The following is a 25,569-nucleotide window of genomic DNA, read 5'->3' as shown; positions in this document are numbered from 1 at the left end:
TTTCCTGATAATTTTTCATCCTGATAAACAGTAGGTTTAGCTTTATTCTGCTGAACAGCCTCATACAAACTGTATTTAGCAGAGGTTTATGACATTTCAGCCATCACACATCGAAAGAATGGCATCATGTGATGAATACAACCGAGTTTCCCCCTTTCCTTTCAATATTGAGTTCTTATTGGCTAAAGCTCCTCAGAGGCCATTCAGACAGTCCCGTGATTGGCCGCCTGCTTTTCCATTGACACACATTGCTTCCTGCTCCCGCGAAGGAAATCAATAGTACAAAAGTTAACATTTTTAAACTCTACATCTGTAGCACCGATGCCGCTGACGTCACAGAACTCAAAATGATACATTGTATCCGCGGCGCACTCTTCGCGCTTTTATTTGTAACATTGTTGCAGTCGGTCTGCAGCGACTTTCAGACTCTCGAGCATCTGAGAGCGAAAGCCAGCGACAAAACCCAGTCCAGAGCTGTGGTGGATTTGCTCAGGCGACTGCTGGGAAACAGATCTCGGGATTTCATCGTGTCAGTCAACAGGACTCTGTCTAATGACACTTTGGACGTGTGTGAGCTGCGGTCCGCGAAGAACAACAAGATCCTGGCGGTGGGCAGCACGGGGGTCGCGGTGGCCACCGGTATATACAACTATCTCAAATACTTCTGCAACTGTCATGTGTCCTGGTCCGGAGATCAGCTGAATATACCCCGACCGCTGCCTCCTCTCACCGGCGTCCTGCGCATCAACACCCCGCACAGGTAAATGGATCCTTTTCAGTGATTAGAGTCAATAAACCATTAAAGTAAAACCTATAGATTTATAACAGATTTATAAGTTTTAAAACATACACTACCAGTCAAAAGTTTTTGAATAATAAGGTTTTTATTGTTTTGTTTTTTTTTAAGAAGTCTCTTCTGCTTACCAAGCCTGCTTTTATTTGATATAAAGTACAGCAAAAACAATAAAAATGTTAGATTTTCTCACTGAAAAAAACTGTTTTAAAATAAAATAAAATATAGTCAAATATAGTCAATCTAGAGGCAATGTTTAAACTAAAATAAATTAAAAAAAATTAATATCTAAAGGCAATGTTTAAACTAAAATAAAATAAAAAATAAAATTCATATCTAGATGCAATGTTTAAAATAGAATAAAAAAGTAACATATAGAGATATACATCTTTAGAGGCAATGCTAAAAAAATCATATCTAGATGCAATGTAAAAAATATATATATTTACTATTTAAAATAACTGTTTTCTATTTGAATATATTTTCAAATTTAATTTATTCCTCTGATTTTAAAGCAGAATTTTTAGCATCATTACTCCAGTTACATGATTCTTCAGAAATCATATTATATTCAGATTTGCTGCTCAAAAAACATTTATTGTTCTTATTATGTTGAAAACAGCTGAGTAGAATTTTTCAGGTTTCTTTGCTGAATAGAAAGTTCAAAAGAACAGCGTTTATGTGAAATAGAAATCTTTTGTAACATTATAAATGTCTTTATCGTCACTTTTGATAAAAATTATTAATTTCTATATTTTCTTTCCCAACATTTTTTTGACTCTATGCTTTTGAATGGTATAGTGTATAATGCTACAAAAGCTTGTTATTTTACTCATTGAGGCTTTAGAAGGAAGAATGATGCATTAATAGCCGGGGGTGAAAACTTTTCAACAGAATAAAGATGCCTACATTTTTCATTTAGTACTGCCCTTCAGAAGCTATAGAAGATACTTACATGTTTCCCAGAAGACGAATTAAGTGAAATTTACCCTGATATCCAAATTTTTTAATGCATAGTTTTTCCTTCAGGAGCATCAGTTTGTGTATGAACCTTCTGTAATAGTTGCATATGAGTCCCCCCAGTGGTTCTCAAAATCATACAGTCATTGTTTGAAAGGGTTCAAATACACAAAAATGCTGAAAAAAACAAAGATCTGTGGAAAATTACTTGATCGTTGTTTTTGTTTCTTCTCCATGTTCTTGTGTAGCTCTAATCGTGATTGAGTGTGTTGTGTGTGTGTGTGTGTGATTTGCAAGACAAGGAAAAAAGCAGCATTGCTGATACTCTTCACCACTATTGTTCATGTGGATGTTTTGTAATAGCCGGACGTTTGTTGGGGAGTTTGTGTGTGTTTGTCGTGTTAGTTCTGCATGAGCTGGCCTGTACTATGTCACTCTCAGAGACACCAGCAGAGAGTGAATTCCACACAATGTGAACATGACGTTATGAATGAGGTCATGTTCATTACAGCTCCAAAACAGTAAATAGTCACAAGTTGGAGTTACTGTGTGGAGCAGCCAATTCATTTCATTCAGTGTTTGTAACTCTAGGTTCAGGTACTATCAGAACGTATGCACCCAGAGTTACTCGTCCGTGTGGTGGGATTGGCCCAGATGGCAAAGGGAGATTGACTGGATGGCACTGAATGGCATAAATCTTCCTCTGGCGTTCACTGGACAGGAGGTGCTATGGCAAGAGGTGAGAGTATTTCTTTAAAGAATGGCTGGTCATTTGTGAATCTTCAGTCTTAAAAATGAATTCATGTTTTCTTCCTGATGTACTGTAGGTTTATCTGTCTCTCGGTCTGAACCAGACTGAGCTGGATCGCTTCTTCACGGGTCCGGCTTTCCTAGCGTGGAACCGCATGGGAAACTTGTTTGAGTGGGGAGGACCACTTCCTCAATCTTGGCATGTCAAGCAGCTCTATCTGCAGGTATTGTGATACAATTCCTGAAAATATTTATTTAATATTTTAATATTTTAATATTTATATAAATTATTTATTTTACAGTACTGAGTACTGAGATATAAGGTAATTGTGGAATCCAGTCATGAATATGGAATTTACAATATAATGCGGAATGTCACAGAATTTTGTATGAATAAATCAAAAGTAGGCCTAAGTCAGTTAAATTATATCCAAACGCGATATGGATTAGTGTCTGTGAATATTAAGCCAAAAATACCATTTAAATATGAATCCACTGTGTTTCTGTTTGAAGGAATGGTGCAGATGCACGGTTTCATTAATCATAATCATACTAGAATTGCTCTGAGAGTCACTTAATGAGCATTTTACAGGTTTTTTTTGTTGTTGTTTTTTTTTTTTTTTTTTTTTTAGAAAAACTACCGTCATGTCACGTCATGTCTTCAAAGCAACCAATCAAAATAAAAGTTTGGTTTAACTTGAAGAAATTGTGTCATAAATATATTACTTTATGTAATGATGATATTATTATTATTATTAAAGCATTGTTTTTTAAGGAATATTGAGCAGAAAAAATATTTACCAGAATTTATTCACCAGAAAAATGTAAATACACAACACAGTATTTCTGAAAATAAATAAATAAAATAATTTTAATTTTTTTTAGATTATATATTTTTTTTTATACAATCAATAAATTACAGATGCTTTTGATTTACATTTAATGAAACCATTAAAATGAAAAACTGAATTTGGTAAAAGCAAAACTGAATTTGAGGAAAAAGAAAACATTTTATAGGGCTTTAAAAATGTTTTAAACATTTTAACTTTTAATAAATTTGCAAAATAGTGTAAGTTTCATGATTTCAATTAATTAGACGTGCTTTTTGATTAATAAAATGTAATTTACCCGTTAAAACAGAGTCTAGAAAAATTAAAACCAAAAAAACGAAATCCAGAAAAATATACAGGGGGGAAAAAAACGGAATTTAGGGGAAAAAAAACGGAATTTGGTATTTCTTAGGGCCTTAAAATGTAATTTTTGTTAATTGCTGTTAAATTGTTTAAGTTTTATGATTTCAGTTAGTTAGAAATGCTTTTTGATTAATAAAATGTAATTTAATCATTAAAACAGTCTAGAAACATTAAAGTGGAAAAATGGAATTTAGAAAAAAATAATTCATGGAATTTGGGAAAAAATAAAAATATCTTAGAACGCCTAAGAACACCTTAGCAACCACATAGCACTTTTGCATGGATAAGTACCACAATTTGCTTCAGAAAATGGAAAGTTGCATGTAAAATGTAGTTGCATATAGTCATGCATATCACAAAATACTTCAAAAATTGTATCTTTATTCTTCCAGTTTAAAATCTTGGACCGCATGAGATCTTTTGGCATGATACCCGTATTGCCTGCTTTTTCAGGAATCGTACCTGAAGGTATTACCAGGTAACATTGCTCAAATGTGTCTTTCTTCCATTTAACTTGAGTGTAGATTTCAAGCTTCTTGAAATGGCCAATGCATGAAAAATGTTTGAAGAGCGTATCATTTCTCTTCAGCAGATGTTTGAAGACATAAATACTCACAATTCGCAATATCCTCTAGGTTGTTCCCCCAAGCAAACGTGACCAAGCTGAGCTCCTGGAGCCATTTTAACTGCACCTACTCCTGCGCCTATGTGCTTGACCCACGCGACCCTCTCTTCCAGCGAATAGGGTCGCTCTTTTTGACCCAGGTCATTCAGGAGTTCGGAACGGACCACATTTACAACACAGACACTTTTAATGAAATGGCCCCAGCTTCTTCGGACCCCACTTACCTGGCGTCTATCAGCCGTGCTGTTTTCAATACTATGACTTCAGGTAACTATCCTGTTGTTACCCATTTTGGTTGGTGCTGGAAATAATTCACATGATTTTGTCCTGGATGTTGAGGTTGCTTACAGTTGAGGTCAAAAGTTTACATCTCCCTTTCAGAATCTGCAAAATGTTAATTATTTTACCAAAATAAGAGGGATCATACAAAATGCATGTTATTTTTTATTTAGTACTGACCTGAATACGATATTTCACATATAGTCCACAAGAGAAAATAATAGGGAGTGAAAACTTTTTGAATTTAAAGATCAGAGTAAATTTAACTTGTTTTGTCTTCTGGGAAAAATTTAACTATCTTCTATAGTGTCTGAAGGGCTGTAATAAAACAATTAATATATAATATGATATTTAGGCAAAATAATAACTCTTAGTGCATTGTTTTTTCCTTCTGGAGCATCAGTGAGTATTTGAACCTTCTGTAATAGTTGCACATAAGTCCTTAAATTGTCCTCAGTGTGAAAAGATGGATCTCAAACTCATACAGTCATTGTTGGAAAGGATTCAAAATACACAAAAATCCTGGAAAACTAAAGAATTTGTAGGACTTAAAGGATTTTTCTGAAGAACAGCAGGTAGTTTAAATGTTCAGGACAAACAAGGGACTCATGAACAACTGTCACTAAACAGAAAAACACAGCTGTGGATCATTCCGATAACAACATAGTATTAAGAATCAAGGGGATGTAAACTTTTGAATGGGTCCAGCTATTATTTTCTCTTGTGGACTATATATAAATGTCTTTTATGTGAAATAACTTATTTAGGTCTGTTCTAAATAAACAATAACATGCATTTTGTATGATCCCTCTTATTTTGGTAAGATAATGAACATTTTGCAGATTCTGAAAGCGGGATGTAAACTTTTGACCTCAACTGTATGTGTTTTTGGGATTGCATGTGCTCTAGTTTTAAAACCCACAAGTGACCCGCTTATTTTCTGGGGCACAGTTGGGGTTCCCATCCCATCACAACTGCTCACACAGATGCGTTGATCCCTTATTCTCTCCTTTTACTCTCTCTCTGGCAGTGGACCCTCAAGCAATTTGGCTGATGCAAGGCTGGCTATTTATCAGTGACCCTTCATTCTGGAAACCAGACCAGGTCAAGGCCCTGTTACACGGCGTCCCCCTGGGACGCATGATTGTCCTGGATCTCTTTGCTGAATCCATGCCTGTCTACTCTTCCACAAACTCCTTCTACGGCCAGCCGTTTATCTGGTGCATGCTCCACAACTTTGGAGGGAACAGTGGTTTGTTTGGAACAGTGGAAAGCATTAACTCCGGCCCCTTCGATGCTATTCGCTTTCCGAATTCAACCCTAGTGGGACTAGGTTTGACTCCCGAAGGCATTGAACAGAATCCAGTCGTTTATGAACTTATGAGCGAACTGGCCTGGCGTAAAGAACCTGTCAACCTTTACAAGTGGGTGTCGTTGTATGCCTTACGGCGCTATGGTAGCATGGATGAGAATCTGACATTGGCCTGGCAACTCTTGTTTCATAGCGTGTACAACTGCACTCTTCCGAAATACAAGAACCACAACAAGAGTCCATTGGTACATCGGCCATCCCTGCACATGCAAACGGACATTTGGTACGAACCGTCTGACTTCTACAAGGCGTGGAAGCTTCTGTTCGAAGCCGCACCAGGGTTAGTGACTGTGGAAACCTTCCGTTACGATCTGGTGGACGTGACGCGACAAGCGCTTCAGCTTCTAACAACTGAGTTCTACAAAGAAATACGAAGTGCTTTCCAGGTAAACCCAAACTTTTGGATTACTCCACTATGGGTTCAAGCACATAGTGCTGAAACCATATAATAATTGGTAGAATGGTTGGTCATCAGCAATCTCCATGTAAAACTAATCGTGCAGACCAAACCTTAAGTCATGGAGACTTGAAACTTGAAGGGATGGTAGTACTCACACTGCCTATAGTGTGACCAATGCTCGCCCCAACTGGCCTGAGGGGGGGCTCTACAGCGATCAAAAGTATGAAATCGATCATAACTCCTAAAACGTCAGTCGCAGGCTCATTTTTGCAAAAGTAGTCCTAGGTCCTAGGTTTTTCGCACGATCAGAACCAAACCAGTGCAGAAAGATTCTGAATATCAATAATTATATATTTTTTTTTTAACTTTCTACTTACAAACGGGCACAACACATTTGAAAGTGGCAGGACCACTTTTAGTGAAATGCCTGTGACTTCTAAACAGAATGAGGTATCTTTGACAAAACCCAGAACACGTATGTAAGAGCTCAATCTGAAGTCGCAGGACAAAAATCGCGGGGCTTGGCCACTTGGCTCTATAAGATGGAAAAATGGCGTGCGTCTTGTCTTTGTCTAAAGTGCCACAACAGTCTACAAGGACATTTGCGTATCTCAAAAATCATGGCCGCCATTGGCCAATAATGTTTGAGCACCTGTTCGACAAGGTTAACAGAGGCTGAGTGGAATAAAACTTGGTGGGCTTGTTTGACTCATGGCCCCAAAGGTCTGAGAGAAATTTGAAAGAAATTGGCCACTGTGGTGGGTGGTACCGCATTTTTCAAGGACGTAAATGATTGTACGTTGCACGTTTTTTCGCACATCCGCATGATATTTGTATCATACAAGAAAACTCCTTATTCTGGACAACTTTGCCTCTAGAACCACTGCTGTCAATCAAATCGTTTGTAAAATTAAAAAAAACTATTTCAAACTAGTCCTACATTTTTTTTACTCAGTCTGGAAAAGAAAAACTTCTCTGGGCTCTCTAGGCTAATCATTTTTATTTAATTGCTGTTTGGGAAGCTATAACGGGTTCGTTTAGAAAAAAAAGGGTTTGTCCAAATGTACCCAAAAACCTATAAAGTCTAAATCAAAACTCAAAACTTCACAAAACCTGCTGAGCACATGCAACAGGTGATTCTATGTGGTTAATGTACTACTGAATACATGTTTCTGCTAATTTCTGCTGTCTAAACCACTGAAAAACTTGTGGGAGTTGCTAAATCATATAGAGAAGGACTTGGTACGCAGGAAAGGGCTCAATATTTTGACAAACTTAAGTTAATAGTTGGAAAATATACATACGAGCAGTATTAATTGAGATATTACCCTAATGTTTCACCTACCTGGCTGGAAATGATAAGAACAAACACAAATGTTGTCAAGATTCTTGCCCTGGAAATGCTGGTTTTGTTTGGCCAACCACAAACACCTTTTGTTCCTCAGACAGTTTTTTGCACTCTTTTACTTGATTTATTAAAACTTTTGGCAGTCTGTAGTACTCCAAAAGTTTTTCTCTGTCCAACCGATTAGTACAGCCCAAAACATGACGATAATTGACCATTTTCAGAAGCAATAATCAGCTAAATATGCGAGTTTTGTTCAGTTCAGTGGCATTGTTTACTTTCAGTGCCGCCAATATGGCTGACTGATGATGCGACGATGATCCTTACTACCTTTCTGGGCCTTGAACATGTCAGTTGCATTGCTGTCTCTATGCAAGCCCTCAGTTGTCATCAAAAATATCTTAGTTTGTTAGAGGAACAAGCTGGCCTGGTCTTACAGGTTTGGAACGACATGAGGGTGAGCAAAAAAGAACTGAATTTTTTAGCCCTTAAGGTGTGGTCATATAAGCAACATTTTGGCGAAATTTGGGCTTGTCTATTATCAATAGTGTAACGATATATAACATTCTGCATCGCATGATGTGCCAAATTTACATGACCAACAAAATATCCTTGGGGAAAACTTTTTCCCTAATGTATTTTTTCCAATTTCACCAACGAAAACTTGTCAAACAATGGTAAATGCAACTGCACCATTATTGTGTACAAAATGACACCTTTGAAATGTTTTTTAATTTATACGATTTTCAGGCCCAAAAGCTTCCCGACCTCCTGACCGCTGGTGGCGTGCTTGTGTACGATCTCTTACCTGAACTGGACCGCCTCCTTTCCAGCAATGAGCACTTTCTTTTGGGAATCTGGCTCGAGCAGGCTCAGTCTCAGGGTGTGGATGAACACGAGGCACAGCTGTATGATATCAACGCACGAAATCAGGTCACCCTTTGGGGACCCAATGGGGAAATCTTGGATTATGCCAGCAAGGAGTGGGGCGGCCTTGTGGAAGACTATTATTTACAGCGCTGGGGCTTGTTTGTTAATACACTGGTGGAGTGTCTGGACAGAGGAAGACCTTTCAAACAGGACGTCTTCAATCAGGCCGTGTTCCAGGTTGAGAAAGGGTTCGTCTACAACCAGAGGAAATATCCGTATAAGCCACTAGGGGACACTTATGAGATTGCACGACGGATCTTCCTCAAATACTACCCCTATGCTCTGAAAAGGCTAAAATGAAGGGAACCTGTTTGATCCATCAATTCATCGATCATAAAACGTTTAGGGATCAAACTTATACAATGGCTGACAATAGTCAAAAACAGCTTGTGTTTTATTTATCTTCTAACTTTTCATTTAAAATAATGCCCAAACTATCATGAGAGACTTCTTGTAGAAACTTCTTAATGGTTTATATATCAGAAACTGATGTTACGAATGTGTTTGTGCGAAAAGCAAAGTGTTTTAAGTATTGATTTTTTTTTCTGAAACAAATTATGTGCAAGTAAATACAGTTGAAGTCAAAAGTTTTCACACACTTTGCAGGATCTTGAAAATGTTAATTATTTTACCAGAATAAGAGGGATCATACAAAATGCATGTTATTGTTTATTTAGTACTGACCAGAATAAGATATTTCACATAAAAGATGTTTACATATAGTCCACAAGAGAAAATAATAGTTGAATTTATAAAAATGACCCAGTTCAAAAGTTTACATACGCTTGATTCTTAACACTGTGTTGTTACCTGAATCATTAACAGCTGTGTTTTTTATTTAGTGACAGTTGTTCATGAGTCTCTTGTTTGTCCTGAACAGTTAAACTGCCTGCTGTTCTTCAGAAAAATCCTTCAGGTCCCACAAATGGGGTTTTTCAGCATTTTTGTGTATTTGAACCATTTCCAACAATGACTCTATGATTTTAAGATCTATTTTTTTCCACACTGAGGGCAACTGAGGGACTCATATGCAACTATTACAGAAAGTTTAAATGCTCACTGATGCTCCAGAAGGAAACACAATGCATTAAGAGCCAGGGGGTGAAAACTTTTGAACAGAATGAAGATGTGTAGATTTTTCATTTAGCACAGCCGTTTAGAAGATACCTGCATGTTTCCTAGAAGACAAAATAAGTTAGATTTACCCTGATCTTCAAATTCAAAACCCTTAATGCATAGTGTTTCCTTCTAAAGCATCAGTGAGCATTTGAACCTTCTATAATAGGTACATATGAGTCCGCTGTCAGTGTGAAAAGATGAATCTCAAAATCATACAGTCATTGTTGGAAAGGGTTCTGAAAAACCACAGAGTTTAAACAAAAAATAACATACATTTTGTATAATGCTTCTTATTTTGGTAAAATAATTAACAAGGTGTATGTAAACTTCTGACTGTAACTGTAAATGCTCAATAAATGCAAGTACACTTTATATTCTTGTCAGTGAGGGGCAGGGGCGCCGCTAAGGGGGGGAAAGTTAGGACAATTCTAAGGGCCCATGCCCTTTAGGGGCCCCCAGAGTCCTGCTTTGGTGTGGTAGGGGGGGCCCAACCTCATATTTAGTCATAGGGCCCAAAATTGCGAGCGGCGCCCCTGGTGAGGGGTGCGATAGCGGGCATTAGCAATGGCAGGAAAACACTTGTTGAGAAAACGTGTTAATTCTATCGCCCCCTTGAGTATTATTTATAGCATTGCAAAGTTTACCAAGTTCTATCTTCATTTTTTTCAGGTTCTGCTGGTATTCCAGGTTTTTATGTATGTCAGATATACTGTATATACTTAATCTATTTTGACACCCCTAAATTGTGTGAAATGGGGTTAAAATGTCTATAGATTCAACAAGACATTGTTGTAACTTTGCTGTTTTGTAATTTTACAAGAAACTGGGTCATTGCCCCAGTCTAGACCTGCCAGACAAAACACTGCTACAGAAGTTGCCGACATTGTCTGTTGTTGTTGTTGTTGTTGTTGTTTTTTTATTCATTTACAAACTGAATGCAGAAATATCTTTGAAATGATCCTGTGAATCACTGAAAGGTTATTACTAGCTTGAACTGTTTTTGGAGCTTTGTTTAGACAGATTTTCAGTCTACAATTCCTTGTTAGTTATTTTAGATAACTAGCACAGAAAAAAAAAAGTCACTAAGACCTTGTAAAACAGACACTGCTGAAATTGTAAAGATATTTTTGTATTTTTGTCAAATAAAAGCTGTACTTTTCATACTTGTTTAGTCGTCTGATGTAAACAAATTCAGTCAAAGGCCTCCCATTAAATATTCATCAAGATTTGAAGAATGAATTGCACAAAAAAAACTCATTTTGTTACTGTGTAAGAAGATTTCGATGAATTTGTGAATATTTATCTTAATTATTTTGTGCTGATAAAAGCATATTCATTCAAACACAAAAACTTGAGGAAAAAATTTAAGATTGAAACGTGCTCTTCACACATTTACTCATTTATTCAATCAGCTAACTAATATACACTGAAAATATGAGAAAAGTTCATGTTTGGTGATGTAAAATTTCATAAAACAGATCGTTGACGCTGGAGAATCGAAAATCGCTATAAAACTACATTTCCCATGATTCGCCGGGGCAGGAACTCCCTCCGTCAGCCAATCAGCAGTCGGTATTCCAACACATGGCCGTCTAGGTCAACTGGACATGAGTTCGCTCTGCTCTGCAAAACATTAGTCTTTTATACAGTCATTATGGCGAAGCTTGATAGCAGACAGTTGTCTTCTGCAATATTATTCCGCGTTTAGCATTTCTCAACGCCCTAATAGACAGGAAACACTCAGGTAGGTTTTACTGAAGTAGTCTGTTGTTACAGTGTGTTGTTCCGGATCAGCAGTGTTGTTTTTGCAATGATCTGGAATAATTCATGGATGAATATGAGAGATAAGCAATTTTTCAACATCTGTTGCTACTTTAAATTATGAAATTATTAAATGAAGTTTTATTTGCATATGTGTTATTTTTTGTTTTTAAATATTAGTCATTTTAAAACGTTTTCTTAGATCAAAACTTCCACGACTGAGAGCAATATGTCTACTCTATTGTATTCTATTCTAATTATTACTGTCATTTCGCCAGGTTGAATTGAATTTATTTGTCTTTTTTTATTGAATTAATTATAAACAAAAATAGAATGACACATAAAAGAGCTATATTTTTACAGACACATTTTTATTTGTTTCCATTTAAAGATCAAATTTCTATTTGTCTTTTAGCTCAAAATAATAGAATAAACGTAGAAACATATGAATGTGTATGAATTTATGTCTGCCTGGTGTATTCATCATTGTATTACAAATTGCACTTACTTAAAACTCATCAAAGTTGCAAAATGTGCATGTATAAATAATAGTTTGCTATACGTAATTGCATATTTGTGACCCTGGACCACAAAACCAGTCATTAGAGTCCATTTTTTTAAAATTAAGATTTGTACATTATCTAAAAAGCTTAATAAACAAGCTTTCCATTGATGCATGTTTTGTTAGGATAGAACAATATTTGAAAATCCGGAATATGAGGGTTCAAAAAAATCTAAATACTGAGAAAATCACCTTTAAAGTTGTTTAAATAAAATTCTTAGCAATGCATATTACTAATCAAAAATTAAGTTTGATATATTTATAGTAGAAAATATGCAAATATTTTCATTGAACATGATCTTTAGTTAATATCCTAATGATTTTTGGCATAAAAAAAAGAAATCGATAATTTTGACTCATACAATGTAGTTTTGACCATTGCTACAAATACACCAGAGCTACTTAAGACTGGTTTTGTGGTCCAGGGTCTCATTTATTTACAATTAATCATTTGGTAGATGTTAATGCATATACAGTTCATTCAAGATACTGCATAAAACTTGATCACTGTGTGAAATATCTGTATTATATCTTTCAGCATCTCAAATCAGAAAGCCACCATCAGCTGTCAATCATGTCCATGTTTAGCACTGGCATCCTGGTTCTTACGTCTCCATTGCACATCCTCCCTCTTCGCATTGCCCCCGTCCTCACGTCTGCTGCCCAGGTGGTCGAGCGCACACTTTACGTCCATCTCCACCCTGGCCTTAACCTGGGCACCGGCGGACAGGTGCGGCCCGTCTACATCCCGCCTGTGGTGGATCTCTGCACTCTCATCTCCCGCCTTTACAGCAACGCCGCTGACATTTGTGGCCACCTTGATGTCAGGGTGCTGCTCAGTAACGTCCGTGCTCAATCAACAGCATTGAGTGGAGGCAACAGTCCTTTTCCCACCCCACAGACACTGTCCCACTCACCTGAAGTAGTGCTGACAGACTTCCCCATCCAGGATTCAGGCCAGTCCTCATTGGTCACCCAATGCTTGCAGAAGTACGCAGGTCACTGCTATGTCTGCAACCCAAGTCTCTCATCTGTGCTTTTATATCCGAGACTAAAAGAGGTCGAGGAAGATGATGATAGAGGAGGAAGAGATGTGCAATTAAAACCTTTAGAGACGTTCAATGATGTGGTGGTTGGTGGCACTTTTGACCGGCTGCATGGCGCCCACAAGACCCTGTTGAATATTTCCTGTCTGATGGCCAACAGACGTTTTGTCATTGGTGTGTGTGACCAGGAACTACTAAAAAGTAAGTAGAAATGTAAGATTTAAAGAAATAGTTCAGCCAAAAATTAATTTGTTGAAAATATGCTCACCCTCAGGGCATGTAAGATGTAGATGAGTTTGTTTCTTCATCAAATTTGGAGAAATGTAGCATTACATCAATTGCTCACCAATGGATGTGAATGGGTGCCGTCAAAATGAGAGTCCAAACAGCTGATAAAAACATCACAATGATCCACACCATTCACTCCATCAGTTAACATCTTGTGAAACAGAAAGCTGTGTGTTTGTAAGAAATAAATCCATCATTAAGACACCGAAGAAGGCAATGTTATCGATTATGGACTCGTATTTTAGCCAGAAGCAATGGTTAAAAGTAAAAACTTTGAACTTTTCACTTCACAAGATGTTAACTGGTGGACTGGAGTAGTGTGGATTACTTGTGAATTATTGTTTTGTTTTTATCAGCAGTTTGGACTCTCATTCTGACGGCACCCATTTCCTCCAGAGCCATCTAATACTAAGTTTCTCCGAATCTGTTCAAAGCGAGTCTAAAAAAATAGTCTGTGTGGTTATTTGTAGCTGGAAGAATACCTAGTGAAGTTTGAGACGTTTTGCCAACTGATAAACCACTTGGATTTTGGAAATGTGTCAAAACAGTTTGCAACTGCAAAAAAAGTCTAATTTTGTAGCCATTTCTTAAATGTGTCCTGCTTTTTGTGTAGATAAGGTGTTGAAGGAGTTGATAGAGCCGTACAGTCAGCGTGTGGAGAAGCTTCAGGAATTTCTGAACGATGTAAAACCATCGATCAAGTACGAAATCTCTCCCCTTTCCGACCCCTTCGGCCCCTCCATAAGCGACCCTGAGCTGCAGTGCATTGTGGTCAGCGAGGAGACGAGGAAAGGGGGTGAAGCTGTCAACAGGAGGCGTGTGGAAAACGTGAGAACGTTATTGGTTGTTATCTGGCACCCTTAAAAATCTTTATAGTTAGACCAGAGAACCACAAGCTTGATATACAGTTGAAGTCAAAAGTTTACACCCCCCCCCCCCTTTAGAATCTGCAAAATAAGAGGAATCACACAAATTCCATGTTATTTTTATTTTAGTACTGACATGAATAAGATATTTCACAAAGATGATTGTGACTGCTGTGAAGGCCATTCAGTCATGTGCATTTTGATCATGTGATGCATGATTTAGCTCCGCTGATATTGCTTTTTCTATTGCTGTTCTTTTCGAGAAATATATATTAATTCATATAAAGTACCATTTAAAAGATGTTTACATATAGTCCACAAAAGAAAAAAATAGTTGAATTTATAAAAATGACCCTGTTTAAATGTTCACACAACTTGATTCTTAAAACTGTCTTGTTAACTGAATGATCCACAGCTGTTTTTTGTTTAGTGATAGTTGTTCACGAGTCTCTTGTTTGTCCTGAACAGTTAAACTGCCTGCTGTTCTTCAGAAAAATCCTTCAGGTCCCACAAATTCTTTGTTTTTCCATCATTTTTGTGTATTTGAACCCTTTCCAACAATGACTGTATGATTTTAAGATCTATTTTTTTCCACACTGAGGGCAACTGAGGGACTCATATGCAACTATTACAGAAAGTTTAAATGCTCTCTGATGCTTCAGAAGGAAACACAATGCATTAAGCACCGGGGGGTGAAAACTTTTTGAATTTGAAGATCAGGGTAAATTTAACTTATTTTGTCTTCTGGGAAACATGTAACTATCTTCTGCAGTCTCTGTAGGGCAGTACTAAATGAAAAAAATTTGATATTTAGGCAAAGTTAAAAAAAATGTACAATTTCCATTCTGTTCAAAAGTTTTAACCCCTAGCTCTTAATGCATCATTTTTTCCTTCTGGAGCATCAGTGAGCATTTGAACCTTCTGTAATAGTTGCATATGAGTCCCTCAGTTGTCCTCAGTGTGAAAAAATGGATCTCAAAATCATACAGTCATTGTTGGAAAGGGTTCAAATACACAAAAATGCTGGAAAACCCAGGAATTTGTGGGACCTGAAGGATTTTTCTGAAGAACAGCAGACAGTTTAACTGTTCAGGACAAACAAGGGACTCATGAACAACTATTACTGAACAAAAAACACAGCTGTGGATCATTCAGGTAACAACACAGTAGGCTATTAAGAATCAAGGGGATGTAAACTTTTGAACGGGTCGTTTTATAAATTCAACTACTATGTGTATTAAATAATAATTCTATAATTTTAGTTTATTTATTAAAGTGCTGGTCTTTCTTTTAAAGCTTAATGTTTCTCAAATGTTTAATCCTCAGTAAGTCATAAACTAGACGTGTGATCTTTGAACATCATTATCCATTTGAATTCAGTGTGTTTGTGACCATACTGACCCCGATGCGTTTGGACTTTGCTATTGTCTACTCTACACCATTATTCAGTCATTTATTTGTTCATAGTATAAGATTAAGTGGTCTTTTCTGTGCAGGAACTGGCTGAACTGGTTCTGTATGAGATCCAGCTTTTGAAAGACGCCCATCATGCTGACATCGAGGAGGAGAAGATCAGTTCCTCCAGCCTGAGAACAAGATTGCTGGGCACACTGCTCAAACCTCCAACAGTACGAACATCCCATTTACTCAGTCATATATGTGAATAAATAGGATTTTCATTGATGTATGGGAGGATAGGACAATATTTGGCTGAGATACAACTATTTGAAAATGTAGAATCTGAGGGTGCAAAAAAAGAAAATCACCTTTAAAGTTGTCCAAATGAAGTTCGTAGCAATGCATATTACTTATCAAAGATTAAGTTTTGATACATTTATGGTAGGAAATTTACAAAATATCTTCATGGAACATGATCTTTATTTAATATCCTAATGATTGTTGGCATAAAAGAAAAAATTATTTTGACCCATACAATTTTTTTTGGCTATTGCTACAAATATACCCATGCTACTTAAGACTGCTTTCGGGTCCATGGTCACTTATTAACTAGTACTTACAATTCCACAGTCACACAATGCACTTAATCTTTTAATCCATACATCATGCATTTGTCCATAACTGTTATATTTATGAATCTTTTCAAACATCTCTGGCATATTTGACTTTTTGATATTAGAAAAAGGTCTTATAGTGTGTTCTCATTCAGGATGAGTTGTTGCATAGATTATGTCTCAGGAAATTTCACAAGATTATGTACAGAAAACGTTTGTTAAGCAAAAAGACTGACAGAACTTATTCTCTCTGGAGTCTCCAAACATTAATTTAAAGAATCATGGCATTGTGACTGCTGTGTTATGTAATGAAGGCCATTCAGTCATGTGCATGTCGATCATGTGACGCATGATTTAGCTCAGTTGATATTGCTTTTTCTATTGCTGTTCTTTTCGAGATTATATATTTATTCATATAAAGTAGCATTTAAAAGTTTGGAATTTAAATTTTAAAAAAGTCTCTAATGCGTGTCAAGGCTATATTAATTTAAGAAAAATAGCTAAAAACAGTAATATTGTAAAATATTATTACAATTTAAAATAACTCTTTTCTACTGTAATATACACTACCAGTCAAAAGTTTTTGAACAGTAACATTTTTATTGAATTTGAATTTCTCTTCTGCTCACCAAGTCTGCATTTATTTGATCTAGAATACAGCAAAAGCAGTAATATTGTGAAATATTCTTACTTTTTAAAATATCTGCTTTCTTTTTAAATATATAGTTTAAAATGTAATTTATTCCTGTGATCAAAGCTACATTTTCAGCATCATTCCTCCAGTATTTGTTGTCACGTGATACTTCAGAAATCATTTTAATAGGCTGATTTGCTGTTCAAGAAACATTTTTATTATTAATATTATTATCAGTATTTAAAACAGTTGAGTACATTTCTTTCAGGATTATTTGATGAATAGAAAGATCCAAAGATCTGCATTTATCTGAGATAAAAAAATCTTTTGTAACATTATACACTACACCATTCAAAAGCTTAGAGTCAGTATAAGAAAATAAATTATAGAAATTCATATTTATTTAGCAAGGATTCTTTAAATTGATCAAAAGTTATGCTAAAGACATTTATAATGTTACAAAACATTATTTATTTCAAATAGATGCTGTTCCTCTGAAATTACTATTCACCAAAGAAACCTAAAAAAAATTCTACTTAGCTGTTTTCAACATAATAAAAATATGAAAAGTTTTTTTGAGCAGCAAATATGAATGTTAGAATGATTTCTGAAGGATCATGTGACTGGAGTAACGATGGTAACAATTCAGCTTTGAAATCACAGGGATAAATTACATTTTAAAATATATTTAAATAGAAAATAAAAATATTTTGAAATGGTACTGTTTTTGCTGTACCTTGGATCAAATAAATGATCAAAATAAACCTCTTAAAAAAAAAACTTTAAAAATCCTACTTACCTAAAAATACATTGAAAACAGTAAAATTCTAAAATATGATTACAATTTAAAACAGCTGTTTTCTATTTGAATATATGTTAACATGTAATTTATTCCTGTGATCAAAACTGAATTTTCAGCATCATTTCTTCAGAAATTATTCGTATTTTCTGATTTGCTGCTCAAGAAACATCTGTGTACATACATACATACATATATATTTGACCATGGACCACAAAACCAGTCATAAAGTTAAATTTGACAAAACTGAGATATATACATCATAGGAAAGCTCAATAAATAAGATTTCTATTGATGTTTGGTTTGTTAGGATAGGACAATATTTGGCCGAGATACATCTATTTGAAAATCTGGAATCTAAGGGTGCAAAAAATCAAAATACTGAGAAAATCACCTTTAAAGTTGTCAAAATTAAGTTCTTAGCAATGCATATTACTAATCAAAAATTACATTTTGTTAGGTTTACAGTAGGAATTTTACAAAAAATCTTCATAGAACATGATCTTTACTTAATTTCCTAATGATTTTTGACATAAAAGAAAAATCAATAATTTTGACCCATACTATGTATTTTTGGCTATTGCTACAAACATACCCCAGCGACTTAAGACTGGTTTTGTGGTCCAGGGTCACATATATATATATATATATATATATATATATATATATATATATATATATATAGCTTAATATTTTTGACCAAAATTTTAAATGATATTTTAACTCTTGATGTAGTTTCACAAAAGATTCAAAGTATTACTCTGATTTCAGCCACATAAAGGTAAAGGTAATATTGGTTTAATTTGCTGTTTTTCTGTTTGCAGCCACAGCCGGATCTGCCTCTAGATCCGTATGTGATTGGTCTGACAGGCGGCAGCGGGTCAGGAAAGAGCTCAATAGCACACAGACTGGAGGGTTTCGGTGCTGTGAGAATTGACTGTGATCAGCTCGGTCACGAGGCATACCTGCCGGGAACATCCGCCTATCATAAAATCATCCAGGAATTTGACTCAGGTATGAAGAGCGGATGTTATAGTCACCAAACGGATCTCAGTTTATACTGGAATTCTGTTGAGAAGTCGGTTAAGAGTGTTATTATTGGTTTCTCTTTGTCATCAGATATTCTCAATGAGGATAAGACCATTAACAGACGAGTACTGGGTGGAAAAGTATTTGGCAACAAGGTAATTCAACTCGACGGATGAATATAATTAAATTCCAAACACATTTACTGTCATGTTTATATGTGACCCTGGACCACAAAACCAGTCATAAGGTTAAATTTGACAAAACTGAGATTTATACATCATATGAAAGCTCAATAAATAAGCTTTCTATTGATGTATGGTTTGTTAGGATAGGACAATATTTGACTGAGATACATCTATTTGAAATCAGAAATCTGAGGATGCAAAAAAATCAAAAAGACTGAGAAAATCACCTTTAAAGTTGTCCAAATTAGGTTCTTAACAATGCATATTACAAATCAAAAATTACATTTTGATATGTTTACAGTAGGAATTTTACAAAAAATCTTCATGGAACATGAACTTTACTTAATTTCTTAATGATTTTTGGCATAAAAGAAAAATCTAAAATTTTGACCCATACTATGTATTTTTGGCTATTGCTACAAATATACCCCAGCGACTTAAGACTGGTTTTGTGGTCCAGGGTCACATATTGTATGTGGGTGTGTTTGTTTTCCAGGAGCGTTTGAAAGCTCTGACAGATATCGTGTGGCCTGAGATTGCTCTGCTGGTGAAGAATAGAATAAAACAAGCAAAAGAACAAGGTGAAGTATTGATTACTTTCTTATCATGCTCCTGCTGAGCTGTTTCTGTTTTAAGTGCGATTAATTGTCACTTCTTGTTTTCAGGTACGCGTGTTTGCGTGGTGGATGCGGCCGTGTTGCTCGAGGCAGGATGGACGCATTTGGTGCATGAGGTTTGGGTGGCCACCATCCCGCAGGAAGAGGTACTAAAACTTTAATATAGACACAAAGTTTTTCTAAAGATTGTAAAGTCCACATTTTGGGCTTCAAAATCAGATTTACACCTGAAAATAAGAACATCTTGAAATTTTGAAAACAAAGAACCTGTTATAAGAAATATTTCAAATTGTGCACCATTCAATAAGGTTTTTTAATACTGCTTTAAGACTTTTCTGCTCACCAAGCCTGCATTTATTTGATCTAAAGTACTGAAAAAACTGACACATTTTGAAATATTTTTAGTTTAAATATTATAAAAAATTATTTTTTATTCAAATATATTTTAAAATGTAATTTATTCCTGTGATTTCAAAGCTGATTTTTTAGCATCATTACTCCAGTCACATTATCCATCGAGAATCATTCTGATATTCTGATTTGCTGCTCAAAAAAACATTTATGATTATTATTATGTTAAAAACAGCTGAGTATAATTTTTTCAACTTTGATTTCTAAAGGATCATGTGACTGAAGTATTGATGCTTAAAATTCAGCTTTGAAATCACAGGAATAAATTACATTTGAAAATATATTTAAATAGAAAACAGTTATTTTAAATAGTAAAAATATTTAAAAGTTTTTTTGTTTTTGCTGTACTTCGGATCAAATAAATGCAGGCTTGATGAGCAGAAGAAACGTCTTTTATTAAGAAAGTTGAAAACAAGAGCATTTGTTTAAAAAATAAATCTTTTGTAACTTTATAAATGCATTTACTGTGATTCAATATGTGACACTTGATTACTTTTATGCCAAAAATCATTAGGATATGAAGTAAAGATCATGTTCCGTGAAGATATTTTGTACATTTTCTACCTTAAATATTTTTGATTAGTAATATGCATTGCTAAGAACTTCATTTGAACAACTTTAAAGGCGATTTTCTCAATATTTAGATTTTTTGGCACCCTCAGATTCCCTCAGTATCTCGGCCAAATATTGTCTTATCATAACAAACCATACATTAATGGCAATCTTATTTATTCAAATGATATATTAATCTCAATTTCAAAACATTGACCTTTTTGACTGGTTTAGTGGTCCAGGGTCACATATAAGGATTTTCTAGGTATTTTATCTCTCTCTGTCACAGGCAGTGAAGCGTATAGTCCAGCGTGATGGCGTAAAGGAGGAAGACGCCTTGAGGAGACTGAAGAGCCAGTGGCCGAATGCGAAGCTGATAGAACATGCTAATGTTGTGCTGTGCACACTGTGGGAACCTGACGTCACTCAGAGACAAGTACACACACCAAATCATGAACAATACAATAGATGATGTGCTTTATTAACCTTAAACATGAAGCTAATTATTAACACACAAATGTGTTTCTCCTCAGGTGTCGAAAGCCTGGAATCTATTACAACAGCGGATTCAGAAGAGACCAGAAACAACCAGATCTTCACTCTGAAACTTCAATATTAAACCATTTTCAAAATTTTGTGAAATATTTTAGTTAGTCACCCTTTCAGGAGCATAAGTGTTTTTTTTTTTTTTTTAAGTCTACCATTTCTACCATCATATTCTTCATAAGCAACTGAGCCAGTTTTAGTTCTTACGTGGATTTTCTAATGCGGTGAGATGGGTTTGGTGGCGGAAAATACCTTGAGCACTTTTAATAGACCTGCAATATACAGTTTACCATTTATTCTTGTGCCTGTTGTCAGAAATAATCATATTTGGTTGTCACGCTGCCATTTATGTATTTTTGTAAACACAGTGAAAGTTATAGGCTATTAAGTGGAAAAGGCTTACTTGATTGTGGTGTAGATTACAACAGGGTCAGAAATTAACTTTTGCCACCTGGAATTGATTTCCAGAGGCGTTTTTTATTATTATTATTATTATTATTTGTGAGGGCAAATCAATTTCAAATATTTAAAATTACCCAATTATCGATTTTTTAAAACTGTTGTCAATAATAATAGACTTTAAACGTGTATCTAAATTACAGGAGCTCAAACGGCTGAAATGTTATAACAAAAATCATTATTGCTCTTTATATTGTAATGATTAATATAGTCATAGAAAACATAGAACGTTGTGTTTCATTTTGGGTAACCTTACCTCACATTCTGGCTTCATAGACAAACATGACACGTCTGTTCATGAGGTTAGCTAAGTTTAGCACAAGTTGTGCAAAAGCTGCCGTTATACTCACTGAAGCTACGAAATAAGTTTATTTAGATCGTATCTGTTCTGTGTTGATGAGGGAATTCGCGAACTTACGCACTCAACAGCTCCAGCGTTTACTAACTTAAGTGCGTCTGATTGGCCAATGCGTTCCCAAATTCAACAGAACCGCGTTTGATTGGTTAAAAGGCTCAACGCTGCACAAAACAGCGTGTAAAAGCTTTTTGATGCTTCGTGAGCGAATCTCAAGGTCATTAAGTAAATTGAAACTCCTTTTCAAATTCTATTTTTATCACGACAGCCTTAATAGATTGTTTAATTGTGCAGGGACGTTTTTCGTCTTTGTGTTTTGAATTTTTGGGGTATTTTTGCCTCAAGCACTTGTTAATTTCTGACCCTGGTTTAAACATTCATATCTATATTGTGCCTCCTGAAGACCAAAGGAAAAATTGAATGTCAGATTAACTCATAATACTTGGAGAATAGACCAACTGGTCAGTGATTTTAGGGAAATTTACAGAATAACTTTGTAATCCTCAACAGTCCTTGAAACAAATGTTTTAGATTCGCCATTAAAAATAAAACAAATGTTAATTTCATTAAACTTTAATAAATTTATTATTCATATTATACACATGCATGTACAACAAATGAAACATGTTAAAATGTCTTTTGTCTTAAAATTAAGCTGAATCAAACCATGCACAAATTCTGTTGAAAAACAATGTTGGAACAATCAGTAAGTAAATAATGGCCGAACCTTTCACACCAGGGAAAAAATATAGAAACTGAACTTCAAAATAACATTGTGGACTAAATTGTGACCAACAATAGTACAATTAATAAATAGTGAATTGCAACAGCTTCTAGTGACTTGAAACAGGAATAGTTTGGAAGTACTTTTGTTTCACAGCATCATTTTTCACATGGTTCCAAATGTTGTGCGTTTCACTTTAGAAATCTGCCATTTTTTTCATGCTTAATACTTCAGATTTGATGTTCTAGAGTCGCACAGTGAGTCTGGCAGAGCACAGCGCCTGTCCAAGGCTGTTGGACGCACAGCATTTGTAGATCCCAGAATCCCCTGGTTGTACTTGAGCGAGGGTGAGCGTGCAAGTGCCGTTCTTATCATAATTCATCTGAATGCGTCCGGTCTTCTCCAGCGGAGCTTCATCAAACAGCCAAACCACTTCAGGGTCAGGATATCCTGCAAACAGAAGTCACTTCAGTGAATCATAAATAAAAAAAATAAAATAAAAACACTGGCCATGCATTTTGATTTCAGCCGATTTACAATAGGTCTGACATCTACGGAAGACTGCGGTTTCTGCCACTGAATAAAAGCGTTATTATAAAAAAAAAAAAAAAGTAATTGCGACTTCTCACAATTCGGACTTAATTTCTCATAATTGTGAGACTACGTCTTAAAATTGCTAATTTATCTCACAGTTGTCATAATTGTAAGAAACTTCTGATTGTGAGAAATGAAGTCAGAATTGTATGATATCAACTTGCAACTGATGTTTTCCCTCAGAATTCCATGATAAACTCAATTCTGTCTTTATAAAACAAATTCTGAGAACAGTCCCCCCCCCCTCAAAATTGAACTATATAACTTATAAAGTTTCTCAATTCTGGGATAAGAATTGCCAGATACAAACTTGCATTTGCGAGAAAAGTCAGAATTGTTTTTATCTTGCAATTCTGACTATTTCTTACAATTGTGAGTGTATATCCTGCAATTCTGAGGAAAAAAGTCAGAATTGAGAGTTGTTCTTACGATTGACTTTATTTCTTGCAAGTTTCTTGACCGTTTATATATCAGAGGATACAAACTCACAATTGTAATCTCACAGTTCTGAGGATAAAAGTCAGAATTGCAAGATATAAACTTGCATTTGTGAAAATTCAGAATAACGAGTTTTCATCTTGCAATTCTGTTCCTTTTTGCTGAGGAAAACAGACAGAATTGAGTTCATCCTGCAATTCTGACTTTATTTCTCTCAATTGTGAGTTTATATCCTGCAAAAAAGTTCAAGAATTGATAGTTCATCTTGCAATTCTGACTTTATTTCTCTCAATTGTGAGTTTATATCCTGCAAAAAAGTTCAAGAATTGATAGTTCATCTTGCAATTCTGACTTTATTCTTGCAATTATTGGGGGGGGGGGGGGTTCTTCCAATTCTGACTTCATTTTTCACAATTGGGTTTTATCAAATAAAAGAATTGCAACACACAAACTCGCATTTGCACGAAGTCAGAATTAGGAGTTTTTATCTGATTCTGACTTCATTTCTCATAATCCAATTAAATCAATTTTTAATTGTGAAAATACAAACTTGGATTTGCAAGAAAAGTCAGAATTGTGAGACTCTCTTATCTTGCAAATGAGAGTTTGTGTCTTTGTTTCTTGTTTATATTGCAATCCTAAGAAGGAAAAAAACAAATCAGAACTGCACATTGGTATTCCTCAGAGGGGAAAGAAAAAAAGAAAAAAGGTCAGAATTGTGTGGAAAATTTGTGGAGACCACTTTAACATATTACCCGTTTTCAAAAAATAAAATAAAAGACTGTTAAGAATAAGATGTTTTTCCACATTTATATTTTTGGAATCAGGACACCAAAATTGGCAAGAAAGAAGTATAGAATTTCATTCAGCAAACAGTCTGTTACTTTAGCCAAACGCTGTGAACAGTATAAACAGTAGCGTACCTTGTATTACACAGGCCAGGTGAACCGTAGCTCCGCAGCTCTCAGTGAGGTCACGCAGGGCTTGATGGAAACGTGGCTCAATCCACAACTGTTTCTCCAGAGACGCCACAGCTTGTTCTGCCTCTTTCCCTAGAGCACTTGCTGAAATGGTGAAAAGGACTTAAGGAGAGAGCAAACCAAACCGATCTGCAAAAATAAAGTAAAATGACTTTCTAAACACTCTCAAACATTACCATCTACAGAAATTAAAGGAGAATGCAGTGCATCAGATTTGCTGCTTCGAACCATCCTTTTCAGAGCAAGCAGGGCTTTACCAGTTTTCTGCAAGACAGAATAGGCATGTACATGATTCGGAGTTTACCAAAGAGATAAAGAGCATCTATAAAATAAAAATCATGAACCATCAGGGATCTTCATTCTTAATTTTTATACCTTCCATTTCTGTCGAGCCAGAAACCTTCTCATCTTGTCTTTATTAAGGGATTTGGTTGATTTGGAGTTTGAGTCGTCAAATAATGCTATCCAGGGATGAGCTAAAGCTTTCTTACAAGATAGTCTTGTTCTAGAAGTGGAAAAATGAAAGTAAGAACAGAATGAAGTTTAACTTGCTGTCTACTTCCATTTTGCATGACTGTGGACTGAAAATGATTAAAAACAAGACTCAAATGAAGAAATCACAAAATCAGTTACTACAGCTAACTAAACCATAAAAGGATTCACTTTCAGAACAACAATACTCAATTTACTCACCCACTCGTCATCCAAGATGTTTGTCTCTTTTTTTCCCTTCAGTCCAAAAGAAACTAGGGTTTTTGAGAAAAGCATTGCAATGGACAGTTTTGAAGGAAATGAAAATTGAAGAAAGTGTTTTGCATTACTCTAGCTTTTTGAACTGAAGTAAGGAAGACCTAACCACGTGTGACCTTTCCAACATGATTATGTAGAGCGTGAAGACTGCATGTGCAAGATGTGCATTTGTGGTTAAAAAGTATACATTTTAAA

The 25,569-nt window shown here is 35.4% G+C and overlaps 3 protein-coding genes across 3 annotated transcripts in view; 2 read left to right on the top strand and 1 right to left on the bottom strand.

Moving 5' to 3' along the window:
• Window positions 1-272: 272 nt before the first annotated feature.
• Window positions 273-10,929, top strand: naglu (N-acetylglucosaminidase, alpha). The gene is made up of 7 exons (XM_073830987.1): window positions 273-760; window positions 2,345-2,492; window positions 2,581-2,727; window positions 4,089-4,174; window positions 4,332-4,588; window positions 5,631-6,358; window positions 8,468-10,929. The coding sequence occupies exons 1-7, from the start codon at window positions 348-350 to the stop codon at window positions 8,945-8,947; spliced, it is 2,259 nt and encodes a 752-aa protein (XP_073687088.1). The 5' UTR covers window positions 273-347; the 3' UTR covers window positions 8,948-10,929.
• Window positions 10,930-11,363: 434 nt separating this feature from the next.
• On the top strand, window positions 11,364-22,487 carry coasy (CoA synthase). Its single transcript, XM_073830951.1, has 10 exons — window positions 11,364-11,510; window positions 12,628-13,336; window positions 14,037-14,251; window positions 15,786-15,917; window positions 18,559-18,748; window positions 18,854-18,918; window positions 19,445-19,529; window positions 19,614-19,711; window positions 20,818-20,964; window positions 21,062-22,487. The coding sequence occupies exons 2-10, from the start codon at window positions 12,664-12,666 to the stop codon at window positions 21,131-21,133; spliced, it is 1,677 nt and encodes a 558-aa protein (XP_073687052.1). The 5' UTR covers window positions 11,364-11,510; window positions 12,628-12,663; the 3' UTR covers window positions 21,134-22,487.
• LOC141300298 (myosin light chain kinase, smooth muscle-like) overlaps window positions 22,446-25,569 on the bottom strand; it is a 21,069-nt gene continuing 17,945 nt past the window's right edge. The window contains exons 11-14 of the mRNA XM_073830615.1: window positions 25,000-25,129; window positions 24,801-24,888; window positions 24,568-24,708; window positions 22,446-23,062 (exon numbers count right to left, since the gene is read on the bottom strand). Coding sequence (XP_073686716.1) covers window positions 22,857-23,062; window positions 24,568-24,708; window positions 24,801-24,888; window positions 25,000-25,129 — 565 coding nt within the window. The 3' untranslated portion in view covers window positions 22,446-22,856. The remainder of the gene's footprint in view (window positions 23,063-24,567; window positions 24,709-24,800; window positions 24,889-24,999; window positions 25,130-25,569) is intronic.

The sequence above is a fragment of the Garra rufa genome, chromosome 24, assembly GCF_049309525.1.
Source record: "Garra rufa chromosome 24, GarRuf1.0, whole genome shotgun sequence".
In the NCBI taxonomy this organism is placed as follows: Eukaryota; Metazoa; Chordata; class Actinopteri; order Cypriniformes; family Cyprinidae; genus Garra; species Garra rufa.
The sequence above is the reverse complement of the archived record's forward strand: the minus strand, read 5'-3'. Positions and strand labels throughout refer to the sequence as shown.